Consider the following 17,377-nt stretch of genomic DNA (forward strand, 5'->3'; position numbering starts at 1 on the left):
CCACACTTCCCCCTGTGACCTGGGAAATCGGGGTGCGTTTCCAGTCTGTGGGGTGCAGGGTCTCGCCCAGACAGGAGGCTGCATGGTGCTGCTTGTAGCGAGTGACTCGTTTGTGGTTGGCACGCCCAGTGCAGCTGAGGATGACCCCGTGGCTTGGCCCCAGGACAGGACCCAGCCCCACAGAAAGGCCTGGAAATAGCAGCAAACCTTAGAGAAGGAAACACCCACCACTGGGGACCTACGATCCCCTGCTCTCCCCGGAAAAAGAAACACCCACCACCGGGGACCCACGATCCCCTGCTCTCCCTGGAGGGCACCCAGGAAGCAGCCGCAGCTGGCAGGCTATGCGGCAACCCCGAGACCAGCGGAGATGGCAGTGGGTGGGCCTGCAGGTCACTGCCCCTGGGCACTGTGTCCTGTCTGAGGGGCTTGTTTCTGAACCACACAGAAAAGAGGGGGGGTCTCGTAATCCACGGTATCAGGATCAACAGGTGAACAGAATCTAGTTCTGCCATGCGACCCTTACTCTTTTTAAAGCAAAACAGAGTTGAAGTTCTACTCTCCGACACCCCTAGAAGTGACCACACCATTCCCACGCGTATCTTCAGCTTTTCCCCACACATGAATTGATAAAAATTAAGTATTTGCATTTTTACATGTTACACCAATACCATCTCTCACTTGTTTTGCCACGGAACAAGACTGTGTGCCCGTCTGCCAGGTGACAGCATGGGTGGCTCCACCGTAGTCCACCTGCCTCCTTCCGGCCTGTGACAATTGTCACAGTGTAGCAATGAACATCCCTGCGTGGCCCATGCCCGGGCTCTCGCGTTGCCCTAGGGTGGACACCTCAGGACGCAGATGCCAGTCCCTGGGCCCGTGTCCTTAGTGCCATGAGCTACTACCAGCTGTCCCCAAAACAGCTGCCCCACCTGCGTTCCTGTTCCCCTGCATCACTGCCAACACTTGGAAAATCACACTTGCCAATTTCTGCCAATCGAGGGTGTACTTTGAGTGCATTACCATGGAAAACATCCTGTTTCTACAATTCCAAGCTAACAGCATTAATTAGCAGCAGTGACTCACGGGGAGGCTGGGATGAGAACAGGGGGTACTTTCACTGTCTATGCTAAAGAACTGTTTACAAGAACATATTAGTTTAGTTAACAGAAAAGAAAGATCAATGAGATCCTCAGTTCGTCTGCCTGGCTCTGAGCACATTCCCTCCCATATCTGTCCTCGTTGCAGATAATGCAACTCACTTTGGCTTAAATCTAAGAAAATCTACTGGGGCCCGAACTCCTCTGGGTCCCTGGGTAGGGACTGGAGACACCTCTGATGCCAGGTCAAAGGGAAGGACACAGGGACAACCACTGTCTGGGCTCCAAGGCATCCCTTCAATGCTCCCTTCTGTCAACGCGGGAAATGTGACACTTCGTCAAGAAGCTGGGAAGTCTGGGTTCCCAGGCTGACAGCTCGCATGGCTTAAGGCTCTCGCCTCCATCCGACTCATATTCCCAAAGAAATCACAAAACACACAACAAGCCTTCAAAAACGGATTTACTTGAAACTGTGAGGAGAAACAAGTGCACGGGTGCAGGTGGCAGCTGCCAGGATTGCTCCAGTCCTACCCAGTGGGTGCCCACCTGGGCAGGGCACAGCTCCTGCTGCAAGGTCACCTTACCAGGGGGTGCAGAGGGGCTCATGATCAGATGGCACAGCGCTTTTCTAATGCAGGCAGGCTACATGGCCCCCAGGAACAACCAAATGCAGAATCAGGCCAAAACCCACACAGCCCTGACCCCCTCGTGCTCTGGCTGGTCTCCCGGCCAGCAGCCCCTGAGGGCCGGCATGCAGGCCACTGACCTGTGGCTGACACAGGCCACTAAGCTGTGGGTGACACAGGGTAGTCCACGGTTTGCACAGTCTCATTCCCATTCAAAGACAGGCCCCAAGGCTGGGCGCAGTGGCTCACGCCTGTAATCCCAGCACTTTGGGAGGCCGAGGCAGGTGGATTGCTTGAACCCAGGAGTTCAAGACCAACCTGAGCAACATGGCAAAAGCCCATCTCTACAAAAACAAGTTAGCCAGGCGTGGTGGTGGTGGGTGCCTGTGGTCCCAGCTACTTGGGAGGCTAAGGTGGGCAGACAGCTTGAGCCTAGTAGGTTGAGGCCTCAGTGAGCCATGATCGCCCCTCTGCACTCCAGCCCAGGTGACAGAGCAAGACCCTGTCTCAAAAAACAAAAAAAAAAGTACTAGCCGCATGGAGGCTATCTGCTGCTTGCTTCTTCTCTGAATAATTACGGGCATGAGGAGTCCAGTGATGTTCCTGGTCTCTCCCCAGAAGTAAAGACAGGTTGGGCCACGTTAACACTGGAGTTGATCGTGATTCGAGGAGTTTTGTTCTCAGGACAGGTGATGGTTCTATGAGCACATTCCCATAAGTGCTCTTGAAAGTTACACCACGAAGGCAGCAACCAGAATAGAAACATCCTAAAAGAGCCTAGCTGCTTTCCGCAGCGCCTTGGACGGTGGACCACAGCTCAGCATCTCCTGTTCGCACCCAAGACCCCACGGCCATGAGGACAACACGAGCTCAGAAGATGCATGTGGGCAGGCGTTCTGAAGTAACAAAGGGGCTGAGGAGTTTCTGCTGCTGTCCGTCACTGCCCACGAGCACTGAAAATGGCCTAACCGTGTGCAGGTGAGAAAGCCTGGGGGTGAACAAGCCCTGAGGAGTCAGGGAAGCCAGAGCCAGCGGCTGAAGGGCCCTTGCATGCGGCTGCAGCACAACTGCAGGTTCTCAGAGAAAAATCTCCAGCTCAGACCCGGTTCTGCACAAAGCTCAGAAGGGAGCGGCCAGCAGGGCATGTGGCTAGAGGAGGGACATGGCCACCCACCCCTCCCTCCTCGTGTGCCAGGTGGGCTTGCTAGGGGCACAGGTGCCCAGTGTCAGGGCAGGGATGCCACAGAGCCGCAGGCAGACTGAAGGGGCCCAGGGCATGGTCAGGAACGAAGAAGGAGGGAGCCTGAGGCTCTCCCACCACCAGGCCTGCAAAGCCACTCACACTCAGCAGCGGACACTTGAGGTCACGGCCCAGGTGGGCTGAGGGACCCCAATACCACCTGCCTTGAATCTCAGCCTACAGAAGTCGTTTGCAACTTCCTCATGCAAACGAACATTCAGTGCCGGCACAGAAAAGCCTCCAATGACCTCTCTGAAATCTTCAATCACATCATTTCCAAACAAGTGACAAAGAACACGTTCAGGTGTGCAGAGCTGCGCTGCAGGCAGCCCCACTCCAGAGAGCAGACTTGATCCTGCCCCAGAGTGAGAGAGCGACAGAAAGGCATCCGTGGTGCAAAAGATGGAGAGTCCCAACCTCCCAACTCCACCTGCCACCTTCCCCAATCAAACCTAATGCGCTTGGCTGTCCTGAACTGGGTTACTCAGCCTCCTCCTTGGAAACGGTTTTATCCAACTCTCAGCTGCCCTTAGGCCTCTGATGACGACATGAGCCCTTCCGAGTTCTCACCTGCAGGGAATGGACCACCTGCAGGCTCCCCTGAGAGGGTGGATGCCCTCCCCCGGAAGGGAAGCTGCTGTTTTGAGGCGCGCAGATTCAGTGCCTGTCCCTACAGAACCGGAGCCAAGAACTGGCTAAGGACGCATCGGAGCGGGAAAAACAAGACCTGTAGTCACGACTGAAGGGACTGGCTGTGCAGCCAAAAAGGCCTCCCTTTCCTGGCTGTGTGGCTCTGGCCCTGCCTGGCATCACTGCAGGTCACCACCATGGAGAGACCCCCCCAACATACACACCAGAACCAGGAGCCACATGAACTGACCAACAGCCCATGGCTGAGACATGATGGGTGGAAGCCATTTCTATACCCAAACACTGGAAGCGTAATTGAGATCTGAGGTTCCTTTAATCAGAAGCACGTGCCTCCCACAGTGTGCTCTTCAAGCCCCAAAGGGCACGCCTCTAGGACTGCGTCCCTTAGAGCGAGGCTCGGGCTCTTGGTAAAAAAGCATTTGCTTGATTTTATTTAAACAATGGTGAATCTTCAAGGTGCCAGTCTACATGCCCAACAGTCCTCCAGGCTTCAAGGCCACAGTCACCGTCACTCAGAGACTGCCTCATTTGGCACAAGAGAAAAACAGTGACCACCACAGAGGGCAGGGAGTGACAAAGCTTGTAGGCTAATGCTGCAAAAGCCGCTAGAAACTGGGGCCACACACAAGAGCCAGCAGGCGCGCCTCGGGGTCTGCGTGGCTCCCGCTGCTGCCGCCCTGGAAGGGCGCTTTCTCCACTGGCTTTTCTCGTGAGTCTTTCTCCCAGGCTGGCCAGATTACCATTTAGGAACCTTAGCCAATTCTCTGACTCTGGGAAGCAAAGTAAGCATTTGCCAAATGCACTGAGGCTGGGCAATGGGAATTCTTATGTTTTTTAAAGGCCAGTCAAGGAGAAATTCATCAGGAAAACATTTCCCAGGACATCCTCAGGTTGGTCTCCACACCAAGGCACACAGACTGTCACCTTCCCGAGGTCCCTCACCAGCAGGACGTGTCCAGGGTGCCCAGCACAAGGACTTGGAGCAGCCCAGACACAAGGACAAGCGGCAGAGAGGGAAGGCTCGCTGGGGACGCCCACTCGGGCACGGAGCTGGCTGTGGGCTGGGGGAAGGGCCAGCTCTGGACACCATGCTCTCTGTTCTTCAGGAGATGCCAACCTCAGCCAAGACCTCAGATGGGGTCCCCACACGCAGGTGTTAACACAACATGGGGCACACAGCAGTGGAGGCATCAGTCCATGGGGTCTCCAAGCTGGAGGGTCCCGCTTTCCAAAGTGTGTCCCCAGATGCAGGTGTGGCTTTTCTAGAAAGCTGTCCCCTCACCTGCAAAGGGGTTTCCTCGTCATCTCATATGGGCACTCCTGGCACCTGTGTGGACCACTCACTGCTTCAGACACACGGGCCTGGAGCCTTGCGTTCTGGAGACAGTGGCCGGCAGCTTGGTTTTGACGCCGCGTGCGTGCAGGGAGGAAGGCATGGACAAAACAAACGCCCCGTCTGGAACAGGCCGTCGAGGACAGTCAAGTGGCTGGAACGATGGCCTTGGCTCCAAAGCTGGAGTAGAGGGGCTGGAGCAGGTGCATGGGCTGGGCTGTGCATTCAAGTGACATTCCCTAGTGACTCAGGTCACTAAACCCACTCCACAGGGGGGGAAGCTGAGATCAGAGGTGAAATGCTTCTGTCCAAACTCCAAGCAAGCCGGTAGAGAAATGGGGATTCACTCCAGAGTCCCGGCCCCAAGCCTGAGATCCTACCAACTTCCCGAGCTTGCTCTGCATACTGTGCCCATCACACCTGCGCTGCTTGAGCTGTTCGCCTCTTCCTGACCCCCTCCCAGAGGCCACTGTTGCCCGGCTTCCCCCAAAAGGAGTGGGGTGGAGCACATGCGTCTCACACACGACCCAGTCTATCACTCTATCCGCTCATAGGAAGAGCGCCAGGCAGGAGGGTCCTGCTTCCCGAGAAAACCGCCAGCCAGCCCAGGGTGCGGCAACCCCACCGCTTCAATTCTCACGCGGTCCCACGGCTGTCCCCTACATCTGCTGTATTCAGGCTCGTTCTCTCTTTTTTTGGTAAGACATGCTCAGCTTCTTCCATCATGGCACTGACAAATATGCAGGTCTATGTCACACTCTCTACATAAAGTGCTGGGGGGTGGCTGGGCTGGGCCCCCCGACAAGGTGTGCGTTCTGGTCAAAAGGCCGGATTTCCAAAGTGCATGCTGCTTCTATTCACAGGTCAGAGTTCAGAGCCCCAGAGCCATCCGGGATGTGGCAGCAAGGATGTGGCCGGTCAGGAAGTGAGGGACTGAATGTTCTTGAGCATCTCATCGAAGGCCTGTGGGGACGGCGCATCTGCGTTCCGGAAGGTGGCCTGGACCCGGCTGTACAGGCTGAAGGATTTCAGCTCCAGCCAGACGAACCCGAAGCGGTCCTCATCGAAGAGGATGAAGACCCCGGGGGTGCGTTCAGGGCTGGTGAAGCCGTGGCCCGCGATGAGGCCTGTGCCATAAAAACTGAGCAGAAACAAGAGGGAAACTGTGAGCTGGGGGAGGGCTGAGTCAAATGCACGCCACGTACAGCATTCTGCGACCCCCCTCTGTGCCGCAAGAGCCACATCCACTGTTCATCAGCCAGAAGCTGACTCCCAGAGCCAGCCTGTCTCTGCAGGGGCAGCTGGGGGTGTGGGCTGAGCCTGTCTCTGAAGGGGTAGCTAACGGCGCAGGCCGAGCCCACCTGATGATGGACGCAGAGGCCAGAGCTCGGGGCTGCTGGGGGATGGGCGCTGACTCGCAGCACCCATGAGGGATTCACCCACTGACTGCACACTGCCGAAACACTGAACTAAAACGAGGTCTCTGCAGGCCCAAAGAGCTCTGTTCCAAAATACACATTCCATAAAGGAGGCCCAACGTGAAAAAAAATCTTAATGTCTGGGAGTTATGTCCCCATACAATTAGCTCTAATACAGGCAGCCTGCAGCTGACATTAACTCAGAAGTCGCAAACACCCATTTACGGCTTTGAGGTCAACATCAGACAGGAAGACACTTATGTCTGTCTTGCAAGCAGCTAAATTCTTCCAACAGATGACGAGAAGTAAGGGGCTGGCCTGGAATCACCCACTGAGGCTCCAAAGGCCGCGGGAAAGAACAGCCCCGTGGACCAGGGCCTGGGCCTCAGAGAGCTTCTCAAGCTCGGGGAGAAGTTCCAGGGCCCAGAGGCAGGTGCAGCCATCGGCACTGTGGTCAGACAAAAAGCAACAGGCATTCCCTGTACAGGTGCCGTGGCCAAGCCCTGCAGATCCATAAACTAGACAGGGAAGGGCCGGGGAGCCCCCATATTCAGCACGGCAGGGACTGTCCTGCAGGTTAGCTGGGGACGGGGGCTGGACAGGTCTTCCTGGCCAGTGGCTGCAGCACGTGCTGTGACTCGCAAACTGGCTCTGAGCCCATTGTGAGGTATTAGGAGTTCTGAGATGTTTGAAGGGTAACAGAGCTTTTTCCTTTTTTAGCTATTCAAACATTTATATTAGCAAAAACAACACTCCAACACTATTTGTATGCCTCTCTCTGTAAACCCCCCAGTCACCGTTATCATACATGGAACATGAAGAAAGCCCCACCCAGACATCCAAACCCCCTCCAGGAGCTGGAACTGTGGCACCCTTCCCCCAACCCAGACATCCAAACCCCCTCCGGGAGCTGGGCCTGTGGCACCCTTCCCCCCACCCAGACATCCAAACCCCCTCCGGGAGCTGGGCCTGTGGCACCCTTCCCCCCACCCAGACATCCAAACCCCCTCCGGGAGCTGGGCCTGTGGCACCCTTCCCCCCACCCAGACATCCAAACCCCCTCCGGGAGCTGGGCCTGTGGCACCCTTCCCCCCACCCAGACATCCAAACCCCCTCCGGGAGCTGGGCCTGTGGCACCCTTCCCTCCGTGACAGCAAGTTTAGCGGAAAATACAGACACATAGCGGCATATGCACATAGTGGCTCGGAGGTAAAAGGAAAATAACTGTAACTTGACAATGGCAGAATGACTTTGATGCCAGGAGACTGACAGGCGGACCCTCAAAACAGCCCCGAAGGCCACTGTCCAGCAGAACCCTCTGTGGTGATGGAATGTTCTAGAGCTGCACTGTCCACCAGCCACATGTGGCCATGTAGCACTTGAAACATGGCCTGGGCGGCTGAGGGCCTGGATTTTTCATATTCAGTTTCAGTTCATTTGAATTTAAACAGCTCTAAAGGGTAAGGACACGGGGCAGGGCCTTGTTCATCTATGAGGAGCAGCCTGAACGGCAAGGGGCCTGTGGCACTGAAGGCGGTGGCCCAGACAAAACTGTATAAAAAAAGTCAGCGAGACAGGAGCTGGCAGCTGTGCAGGACTCGTCCCATGTCAGCCGCCCAAGCCCTGCAGTGGCAGCGGCAATGCCAGCCCCTCCCACGCAGTCGCAGCTGGTGTCCATTCCACTGGCCACCCAGACACTGGCCCGGCACAGCAGAGGCAGGCAGGCACAGAGGAGGGAGGGGGCGGGAAAGCAGGACCCACATCTGAACCACGCACCGGGAGATGGCCGAAGGTGACCGGCAAGACGCTGACCAGGAGGACACCAACCCAGGCGGGCTTTCCACAGGGTGGGTGGGGAAGGGGCCTTGTTCATTTCCTACTTTCAAAGCTGCTGGACAGTTTACATGATATTTCACTTGATTGACTGCAAACAAGTAGCTTTAGAAGCCCCTGGGGGAGCGGCACTATTGCAGGGATGTGAGGCATCTGGAAGCCTCATGCCCCTGCAGCTCTGAGGTACCCCAGAAGGGGTGGAAGGACAGGAGCCTCCAAGACGGGACCCAGCTGCGCGGCCGCTTGCTCAGGTGCTGGGAAACATGGCCCAACGGGTCAGAGGCCCCACTCCTGTCCCAAAGCACCGGCTGCCGCCCTCTGTGAGGTCACAGGCCCTCTCCGCCTGTGCTAGGTGTGGGGCTGGGGCCCTCGCTGAAGCCCATGCTGTCCCACCTTCAGGCCCCAGTACCCGCCGCATCCTTACCACATCCTGCAGGTTCGGGGGTAGTCCTCATTCCTGGAGCTCACGCCCACGGGCAGCACGAACGGCTGCCCCTGCCCACACTGGGCAGGCTGCTCGGCCGCAGCTACAGCATCCCCAGGCTCGCCACCATCCTCACCAGGTGTCCCATCGGGGCCCTTGCTGGGCGCCTCTGCCCTGGGCTGGGCAGGGCTTGGCTGGGACTCCCGGGGGCCCTGCCGGCCACGACCCTCGCCCGCCTCGTGCCCGCCTTCCTGCTGCTCCTGGCGCACCCTCTCGCGCACCTCCAGGACGATGCGGGAGAGCTCATTGAAGTTGCGCTGGTTCTCGAGGTCGGGCAGCTGGATCCGATGCCTCAGGTCGATCTCCACTGTCTGCTGCCCAGCGGGGATGTTGGGGTCACCCTGTGGAGCAGGTGGCGGTCAGCAGGGCTCAGGCCAGCAGCAGCAGCAGTACCGCTGTGTGGGCTCCAGCCCAGATCCACCTCTGGCTGAGCGAGCTGGCACCAGCCCTCCTACTGACTTAGCAACGTCCCTTACAGAAGAAGTCGTCTCAGAATCCCTTAGAAAGTGGCAGGGCCAGCAACACCTATGAGTGCCCCTGAGGACGGTGGCTCATACCTGCTCAACTGCGCCCAGAGAAGTTCAAAGAACATCCCAGAGCTGGGCAGCAGCCCAAGGAGGCAGCCCACATCTGTCTGCCTGAAAGGCAGAGCTCGGGAGCCGAGCCCTGGGAAGATGCTTCAGCCCCAAAACTCCGTGAGGAGTCCAGGAGCCAAAACTCTGGGGTCCAGGGAATGCCCCATTATGCCAGATGTGGCCCTGATCCCTGGAGGCTCAGGGAATAGGCTTTGCCCCTTCAGGCGCTGTCTGCCAGGATCCCCAATAACCATTCAGGGCAGGCGGGCAGCATGTGCCAGAAGCCCTGGCATGGGACAATGAGCCCCTGTTCACTGCTGGGCTCACCACACAGCCCACCCTCAGGCCACTCCAAGGAGAGGAGCTGCTGAAGCTCAGACAGGGTGGGAGCTGTCTGCAAGCACAAGGGTCTCCATGCAGCTGCTGGAGGGGCCCCTTTCCCAGGCTGTCCTCAATTAAATCTGAGCCTCTGTGTGGGGTCTGCTGTCCAGACTTCCTAAACCCCACCGGGCTGCCAGGGTGGCCAGGGCTGAGCGGTGCTGTGGAAAGGCCACCTTGGAAGCACACAGACTCCCTGAGGGTCTCGTGGAAATGCAATTCTGGTTCAGTGGGGCTGGCTGGAGCCCGAGAATCTGCTTTCCCAAGCTCCCGGGGCTGCAGAAGCAAGCCCACTCTGAGGAGCAAGGGTGCCGGGGATCAGTGTCTGCCCAAGTTCCCTGACTCCACAGTCCAGTTGAGCCAGGTGCTCCCAGAGCCCCACCAACCAGGGCAGCCGCCACTCACCGTGATCTTGGTGCCCCTGGCACGCCGGCCGTGGAAGCTGAGCATCACAATCTCCAGGCCGTGGCTGCCATAGGTACCTTTGAAGAGGCCAGGCTTGATGAGGTCGTCGGGGCGGCTGGGCGGCAGGTAGATGCGACGGTAGGTCAGGCAGTTGCTGTGGGGAGCGGACGGGTCAGTACAGGAGACCTCATGGGGCAGGCAGGACTGAGAACGCCCAAGGTGCCAGGGATGAGCTTTGCAGGGCGGGGTAGGGCAGGCAGCTCAGCTCAACCAGGGCCAGGTGTCCACCAGGCCTGTGGGCAGCAATGCGCCCAGGGGAGCCCTCACCCCCACCACCCACCAGCACGCACACTTCCAACAGGACTTCTGGGGTTAAGGGGGGCATCAGCGCCAGGGCAGAGCTTTAGGTGGAAGGGAAAAGGAAGTGCCAGTTTGCTCCATTACCCGGGAGAAAGGAGCCCAAGTCACCATGGAGGGGATCCCCGCACTGGGCTGAGCTCTAGAGTGCCAGTGTTGGCAGGGGTGACAGGAAATCAGACAAAAACAGACACCCGGGTGAAGGATGGGGTCTGGGGCTGTGCCACAGCAGCTACAGGGAGGCCTGCACTCCCAGCACCCACAGAGAGAGGGGCTGTGTTCCAAGTACCCACAGAAAGAGAGAACTATGCTCCAAGCACCCAGAGAGAGAGGGGCTGCACTCCCAGCCCCCAGGAGGAGGGCTGAACCCCAGCACCCACTGAGACAAAGGACTATGCCCCAGCACCCACCGGGACAGGGCTGGTCCCCAGCACACACCAGGAGAGGGCTGCCCCAGCACCGAGCAGGAGCCGCACTCACTCGTACTGACTGGTGTAGATAAACTTCATCAGGATGAGCTCCTGCATGTGCTCGTGGAAGATGTCCTCCAGCGTGCGCCCCCATTCCTCCCTCAGCCACGTCCGAAACTCCTTCCAAAAGAACACAGGTCATGAATAGCCATATGACAAGAGGCTGTAAAGAGACTGCTGGCTGTGCCGCTGAGAGGACACAGTGTGTCCTTCTTTGTCAGTGCACAGGCACCTGCAGGGCCCTCCTGGTGGGGGAGGATGGACTTGGCGCTGGGAAGAGAAAGGGGAGCTGCCGGATTTGACCCCACGTCAGAGGTGCCTGCCAACAAAAAGTGAAGGTTCCGGGCCCTTGGTCTGCTGGGTGGGAGGCAGCAGGGGCTGCGGGGAGCCCAGGTGAGGCGGGGGCCACAGCCATGACCAGAACTCAGGGTGGGCCTCCCTTCCATGCCCACCGGTGGGGCAGGAACAGCATCTACACAGACTCTGGCCCTGCACAGCACAGCCCCTCAGCCTGCTTCTCTGGCTCCTGGGAGCCTGAGTGTTCCAGGAGCCCTCACCACCAACCCTGAGCCGTGCGAGTCAGCCAAGGACGATGCACTGAGCCCTTGGCCAGTGACTGAGTGGATTTTCCTTTTTCAAAGGAAAAGCAGCTATGTTAAGGGGGCTCCCCAAAACTCCGCAGCCCCACCTGTCCGCCCTGCATTCTGCCAACACATGGTGCTGAGGATATTTCGTGCTTAATGGTTTGATTCTACACAATTTACAGAATTCACCCAAACTTCCAAGTTCCCAGCTCAATACAGTGTTTCCAGTCATTATCTACACTTAACTCTGAAAGGGACGCATAAGCAACTCACAAAAAAGAGGAAACACGATGGTCAATCGCTTTCATACATCACTGCTCCAAACTCCGACAAGAAACAGAAATCACTGCAGGAGCTGCACTGAGCACCTGGCAGGACCACATGGTCAACACAGAAGCCACCTGGATTTTTATGTCCTAGCAGCACAAAATATAAAAATAAAATTTAAAAAAACTCTATGTACAAAATCCTCAAAAAACATAAGACTTGGGAATAAATGTTACAAAATACGTTTAAGATCTATTCTGAAAACCACAAAACACTGCTGAAAGGAAGTAAAAATGCCTGGGTACACAGAGACGCCACGTGTGGGGTCTGGGACCCATCTTGGCCTCGTTTCAAGAGAAGTTCTCTCCAGATTGATCTACAGATCTGACCTCACGCCAACCACAAGCCAACCAGGCACTACACAGACTGGACTCGCCAAGTCTGAAGTTCCTACGGAAAAGCAAAGAACTGGGACAGGCAGGCCATCAGGAAAACGAAGAGCAAACGGAAGGACCAGGCTGCTCTCAGGACTTGCCCAGTATAAGCTCCCGTCATGAGACGGCGTGCAAGCCTCAGGCCTCACACGGGCACCAACAGAGCCAGGAGCCCAGAAACCCTCATGTGGACCCAGCTGCCTGATTGCAGCGGAGGTGCCCACACCTGCCCCTCAGGAAAGGAAGGTTTTCAGCAAGGTGCTCCGTCAGTTGGGTTTTCATATGGAGAAGAAGGAACCACGACCCCCCGCCTTATGCCACACACAAGATCATTCAACATGGGGCACAGGCCTCCACACAAATGCAGAACCTGATGTGATGCTACCAAACTTCTATTAAAAAAAAAAAAAAGGAGCCTATCTTCGCAAACTGAGTTTTTTAGGACTCAATTTTTAGGACTTTTTTAGAATTCAGAAAATAACCATAAAAGAAAACAAAAAGTTTCACAAATTGGACCTCATCAAAATTAAAACCTGAGTGGCTGAACTTGAGGAAAGGCTCTTTAAATAACAGATAGAAACAAAAGTAACTGAATGTAATAAACAAAGATTTCAATGTTACCACTGTGAGTACTGCGACTTCAACTCGACACCATCAGGAAGATGAGCATGTGTAGCCATGACCTCACTTTGCATAGAGGTCCAAGCAACAGGACTACCAACCAGACCCTGTTACCCAGAATAAGGCCGTCCCAAGCATGTTTATTATGAAATTACTCATCAGAGCAACACATACAAGCCACAAGAAAAAAAAAAAAACAGGGAGCCCAGGACATGCACGACAACGATCAATTTCACATTTACCCAGGGCCTGCTCACTAAACACATTGTACTCTCGACCCTCATGGCAGCGCTAGCAGAGGGGGCTGAGGGTGACAAGGATGCCTGCTGGCTGCTTGAAACAGGAGCATGGCCCATCCTCCCTTCTCTGCTCCTTTCACAGGTCTGAGATTTCCAAAAGCCTCAGTCTTGAAGGTAGGTGGGGGGCCGAAACACACAGGGGTGGGAAGGGACATGGTGGCTTGCCCTGGCCCGGCACCCATACAGAAAAGGCCAGGTCTGGGTGGGCCCGAGTGTCCCATTTCTCACAAGGACCCACAGCTGAGGGAACCCACAACCCTGGGAACATCATCAGATCATGCCAGTGACGCATCCTGGGTACATGGAATGGCCTTCCGGGGCGGGGGTGACCCACACAGAGATGCAGGGATGCCAAAGAGACTGCATTGCCCTCGAAGCCTCTCCTGTCCACAGCCTGGCCCCTCCAATCTCCCTGGGCAGACAGGACTCCACTCCCTTGGAACGTGCTTGATGTGGTTTGGCTGTGTCCCCACCCAAATCTCATCTTGAACTGTAGCTCTTCCAATTCCCATGTCATGGGAGGGACCCCGGGAGGTAACTGAATCATGGGGGTGGGGTCTTTTCCATGCTGCTCTCATGATAGTGAATAAGTCTCACAAGATGCAATGGTTTTATAAAGGGGAGTTCCCCTGCACAAGTTCTCTCTTTTTTTGCCTGCCGCCATGTAAGATGTGCCTTTCGCCTTCCACCATGATTTGAGGCCTCCCCAGCCACATGGAACTGTGAGTCCATTCAACCTCTTTCACTTATAAATTACCCAGTCTTGGGTATGTCTTTATCAGCAGCGTGAAAATGGACTAACACAGTGCTGATCCAGAAGTTCTCAGCCAGCAGAGCTCAGGGCAGTACAGAATTCCTGTCCCTAATCTTTTACCTCAGTTGTGAAAATTATCAGGATGTGTCACCATGTCCAGACCTCCTGGGATGTCCTCTTCCTGGAACGCAGCTCTCCTGGTGACCTACCTGCTCTCTGGCCTTTAGTGGAGAGGAGCTCCCAGCTGATGCATGAATCCACAGACAGCCCCACCCTCTGAACCCCTACACGTCCTGAGAGAAAAGCAGCAAGGACACTGCAGGCCTCAAGATGAACGAAGTGACTGTGGGAGCAGGTGACAAGCCCCACAGGAGGGCACAGCCAGTGCAGCCCCCGCAGAAGAGGAGAGGCCACTCTCACTCGAGGATAGGCGGTGCAGCACCGTCAGCAGCCCCAGCCTCTGCCGTACCTGGGACAGTGGCACCCTCACCCTGTCAACTCCCGGAGGGGGAGTTCAGAAGCGGGACGAGCCGAGGGAGTACGTTGGATGGGGGTGTGGACATCACACAAACAGCAGCACCCCATACACTGACCGTAAGCGTGCTGCTATTCCAATTGCAAGAAGAGACAGCAAGGGGATGTTTCTGGGAAATAGCTGCTTCTAGAGTTCACACAGCAAATAAACAAGATGAGCTGGGAACATTCCAAAATAGAAGAGGAATACAGGCAATTAAAATACAGTGATAGGCCAGTGCAGTGGCTCACAGCTGTAATCCCAACACTTTGGGAGGCTGAGGTAGGAGGATCACTTGAGCCTAGCCTGGGCAACATAGTGAGACCCTATCTCTAAGCCATAAATAAAATAAAACATAGCGATAAAACTACAAGAATTCGGCCGGGCACGGTGGCTCGCGCCTGTAATCCCAGCACTTTGGGAGGCCGAGGTGGGCGGATCACCTGAGGTCAGGAGTTCGAGACCAACCTGGCCAACATGGGGAAACCGTGTCTCCGCTAAAAATATAAAAATTAGGCAGGCATGGTGGCGGGCGCCTGTAATACCAGCTACTTGGGAGGGAGGCTGAGGCAGGAGAATCACTTGAACCCAGGAGGCAGAGGTTGCAGTGAGCCAAGATCATACCACTGTACTCCAGCGTGGGGGACAGGGCGAGACTACATCTCAAAAACAAACAAAAACTATAAGAATGAGAATAGTGTGGTACTGACATGTAGACAGACATATGGATCAGAATATCAAGTCCAGAAATGAACCAAGTATACACGGTAACCTAGGACAAAAGCAGCGCTACAAATTGATGGAGGAAGTGTGGTTATCACGCATCCAGTGTGGAGATAACAGATCGGGTCTGCACAGAACCAAGGCTGGGGCTAAGCCTTACATTTCACATCAGAATAAATCCAACAGAACCAGACACAGACACAAGAGAAAAATAAAAGCATGAGCTCATTTGTAAACATATGTGCTTCAGGGAGAGATCTCAGGATGGCACTAAACTGAGAGTCTTTTAAAGAAAGATGGATACATCTGCTTATGTAAAAATTAAAAATACGGCTGGGTGTGGTGGCTCATGCCTGTAGCCCCAGCACTTTGGGAGGCCAAGGCGGTAAGATCACTCGAGCCCAGGAGTTTGAGACCTGCCTGGGCAACAAAGTGAGACACCCTCTCTCTTAAAAATTAACATTAAAAATAAAAAATTCCATGGATGGAAAACACACCATAAGAGAAATCCAAAGACAAAAAAAAGGAATAAGAAAAAATCCTGGCAACTCCTATCTGGAAGGGCTTCGATTTCCAAATAGTTAACAAGCTCCTACAAACCCACTTGAAACCCGCCAACACCAAACAGAAAGAGAGGCACGGGCTATGACCAGACAGTTCATGAAACAGTTCATAAAACCATAGAGAGCTCCTGACCCCAAGACACTAGGCTGGCCTCACTCAGAATAAGGGAAACGTAAACTCCCCCCATCAAGATTCCAGCAATACCTTCCCTCTCACCCTCACTCCTGGGTGTTTCTCTCATTTCCACAAGGAGCACATGTTGTTATATTTACAATCAGGAAAAACACTACTCCAGTTCAAAATCAGTGAGCCCACACACAGAAGTAGGCTTACAGAAACTTTTCCTAATCCCAAAGTATATAGTACCAGAAATATAATATGGTTTTCTTTTTTAAGGGCTCAACAGCTGAGGAGTTTCTATTCTTGAAATATCTGTTGACATTTTTCACTTAAATGTGAACCATAAGGCCAGGAGCGGTGGCTCACACCTGTAATCCCGGCACTTTGGGAGGCCGAGGTGGGTGGATCGCCTGAGGTCAGGAGTTCGAGACCAGCCTGGCCAACGTGGTGAAACCCCATCTCTACTAAAAATACAAAAATTAGCCAGGCATGGTGGTAGGTGCCTCGAAGCCCAGCTCCTCGGGAGGCTGAGGCAGTAGAACTGCCTGAACCGGGAAGGCGGAAGTTGCAGTGAGCCAAGATGGCGTCACTGCACTCCAGCCTGGGCAACAGAGTGGGACTCCGTCTCAAAAAAAAAAAAAAAAAAGTGAACCACAGCAATCACACACATACGTTGTGTTTCTGTATATAAAATCATAACAGCATAATTAAAACATTTCCGTTCCTGATCATCTTCACATGCCATCTATTCGAGAAAACAGGAACGTCACTTACCTGCAAAGGATTCCGAGAAACAGGACATTTGGTTCATCTCAACCTTCTCTGCAGTCCTCTGGCTGATGGGGAAACCACCAGAACTCAAACTAGCTAATAAAAGCACACCCTGGCCGGGCGCGATGGCTCACACCTGCAATCCCAGCACTTTGGGAGGTCAAGGTGGGAAGATGGCTTGAGCCCAGGAGTTTGTGACCAGCCTGGGCGACATGGCATAACCCCGTAGCATGGTAGCATGCCTGGCTAATTTTTTGTTGTTTCTTTTGAGGCAGGGTCTCACTCTGCCACCCACATGGGAGTGCGGTGGTGCGATCATAGCTCACTGCAGCCTCCACCTCCTGGGCTCAGACAATCCTCCCACCTCAGCCTCCTGAGTAGCTGGCATGCCACCATACCCAGCTAATATTTTTGGTTTTTGTAGAGACAGGGTCTCACTGTGTTGCCCAGACTGGTTTTGAACTCCTGACTTTAAGTGATCCTCTTGCCTCAGCCTCCCAAAGAGCTGGGAATACAGGTGTGAGCCACCGCACCTTCCTTCTTAAGAGTATTTTGAGAGGTCAGTAAGACTTAGATCCTTGAAAGCTAAAACTCAAGGGCAATATTAAAATACTCAGGCAAACAATCACACACAGGCTTCCCCACTGCACTGGCAAGATCCGGAAGCCTCCACATGGTCTGCTCAAGGGTGGGAAACACAGGAACTCCGGGTGCAGCCCTCGGGTCTCCCTGCAGCTCACATCCTAGAAGCAGCCTCCCAGCAACCCCTCAGCAAGGGGATGTGCCCGCCAGAGGGGCAAAGCAGAGCCAGCTGAAGAAATGGCCTGTGTGGTTCGTTCGTTCTGCAGGGGGAGGG

The 17,377-nt window shown here is 54.9% G+C and overlaps 1 protein-coding gene across 7 annotated transcripts in view; it reads right to left on the reverse strand.

The window, feature by feature from the left end:
* Positions 1-1,543: 1,543 nt before the first annotated feature.
* Positions 1,544-17,377, reverse strand: part of FBXO31 (F-box protein 31) — a 56,870-nt gene continuing 41,036 nt past the window's right edge. For all 7 annotated transcript variants that reach the window (XM_004058111.5, XM_055364459.2, XM_019012153.4 and 4 more), the window contains 4 exons: positions 10,881-10,990; positions 10,044-10,197; positions 8,626-9,026; positions 1,544-6,091 (listed from right to left, as the gene is read on the reverse strand). In XM_004058111.5, coding sequence (XP_004058159.1) covers positions 5,869-6,091; positions 8,626-9,026; positions 10,044-10,197; positions 10,881-10,990 — 888 coding nt within the window. In that variant the 3' untranslated portion in view covers positions 1,544-5,868. The remainder of the gene's footprint in view (positions 6,092-8,625; positions 9,027-10,043; positions 10,198-10,880; positions 10,991-17,377) is intronic.

This window comes from Gorilla gorilla, chromosome 18 (genome assembly GCF_029281585.2).
Source record: "Gorilla gorilla gorilla isolate KB3781 chromosome 18, NHGRI_mGorGor1-v2.1_pri, whole genome shotgun sequence".
Classification (NCBI taxonomy): Eukaryota; Metazoa; Chordata; class Mammalia; order Primates; family Hominidae; genus Gorilla; species Gorilla gorilla.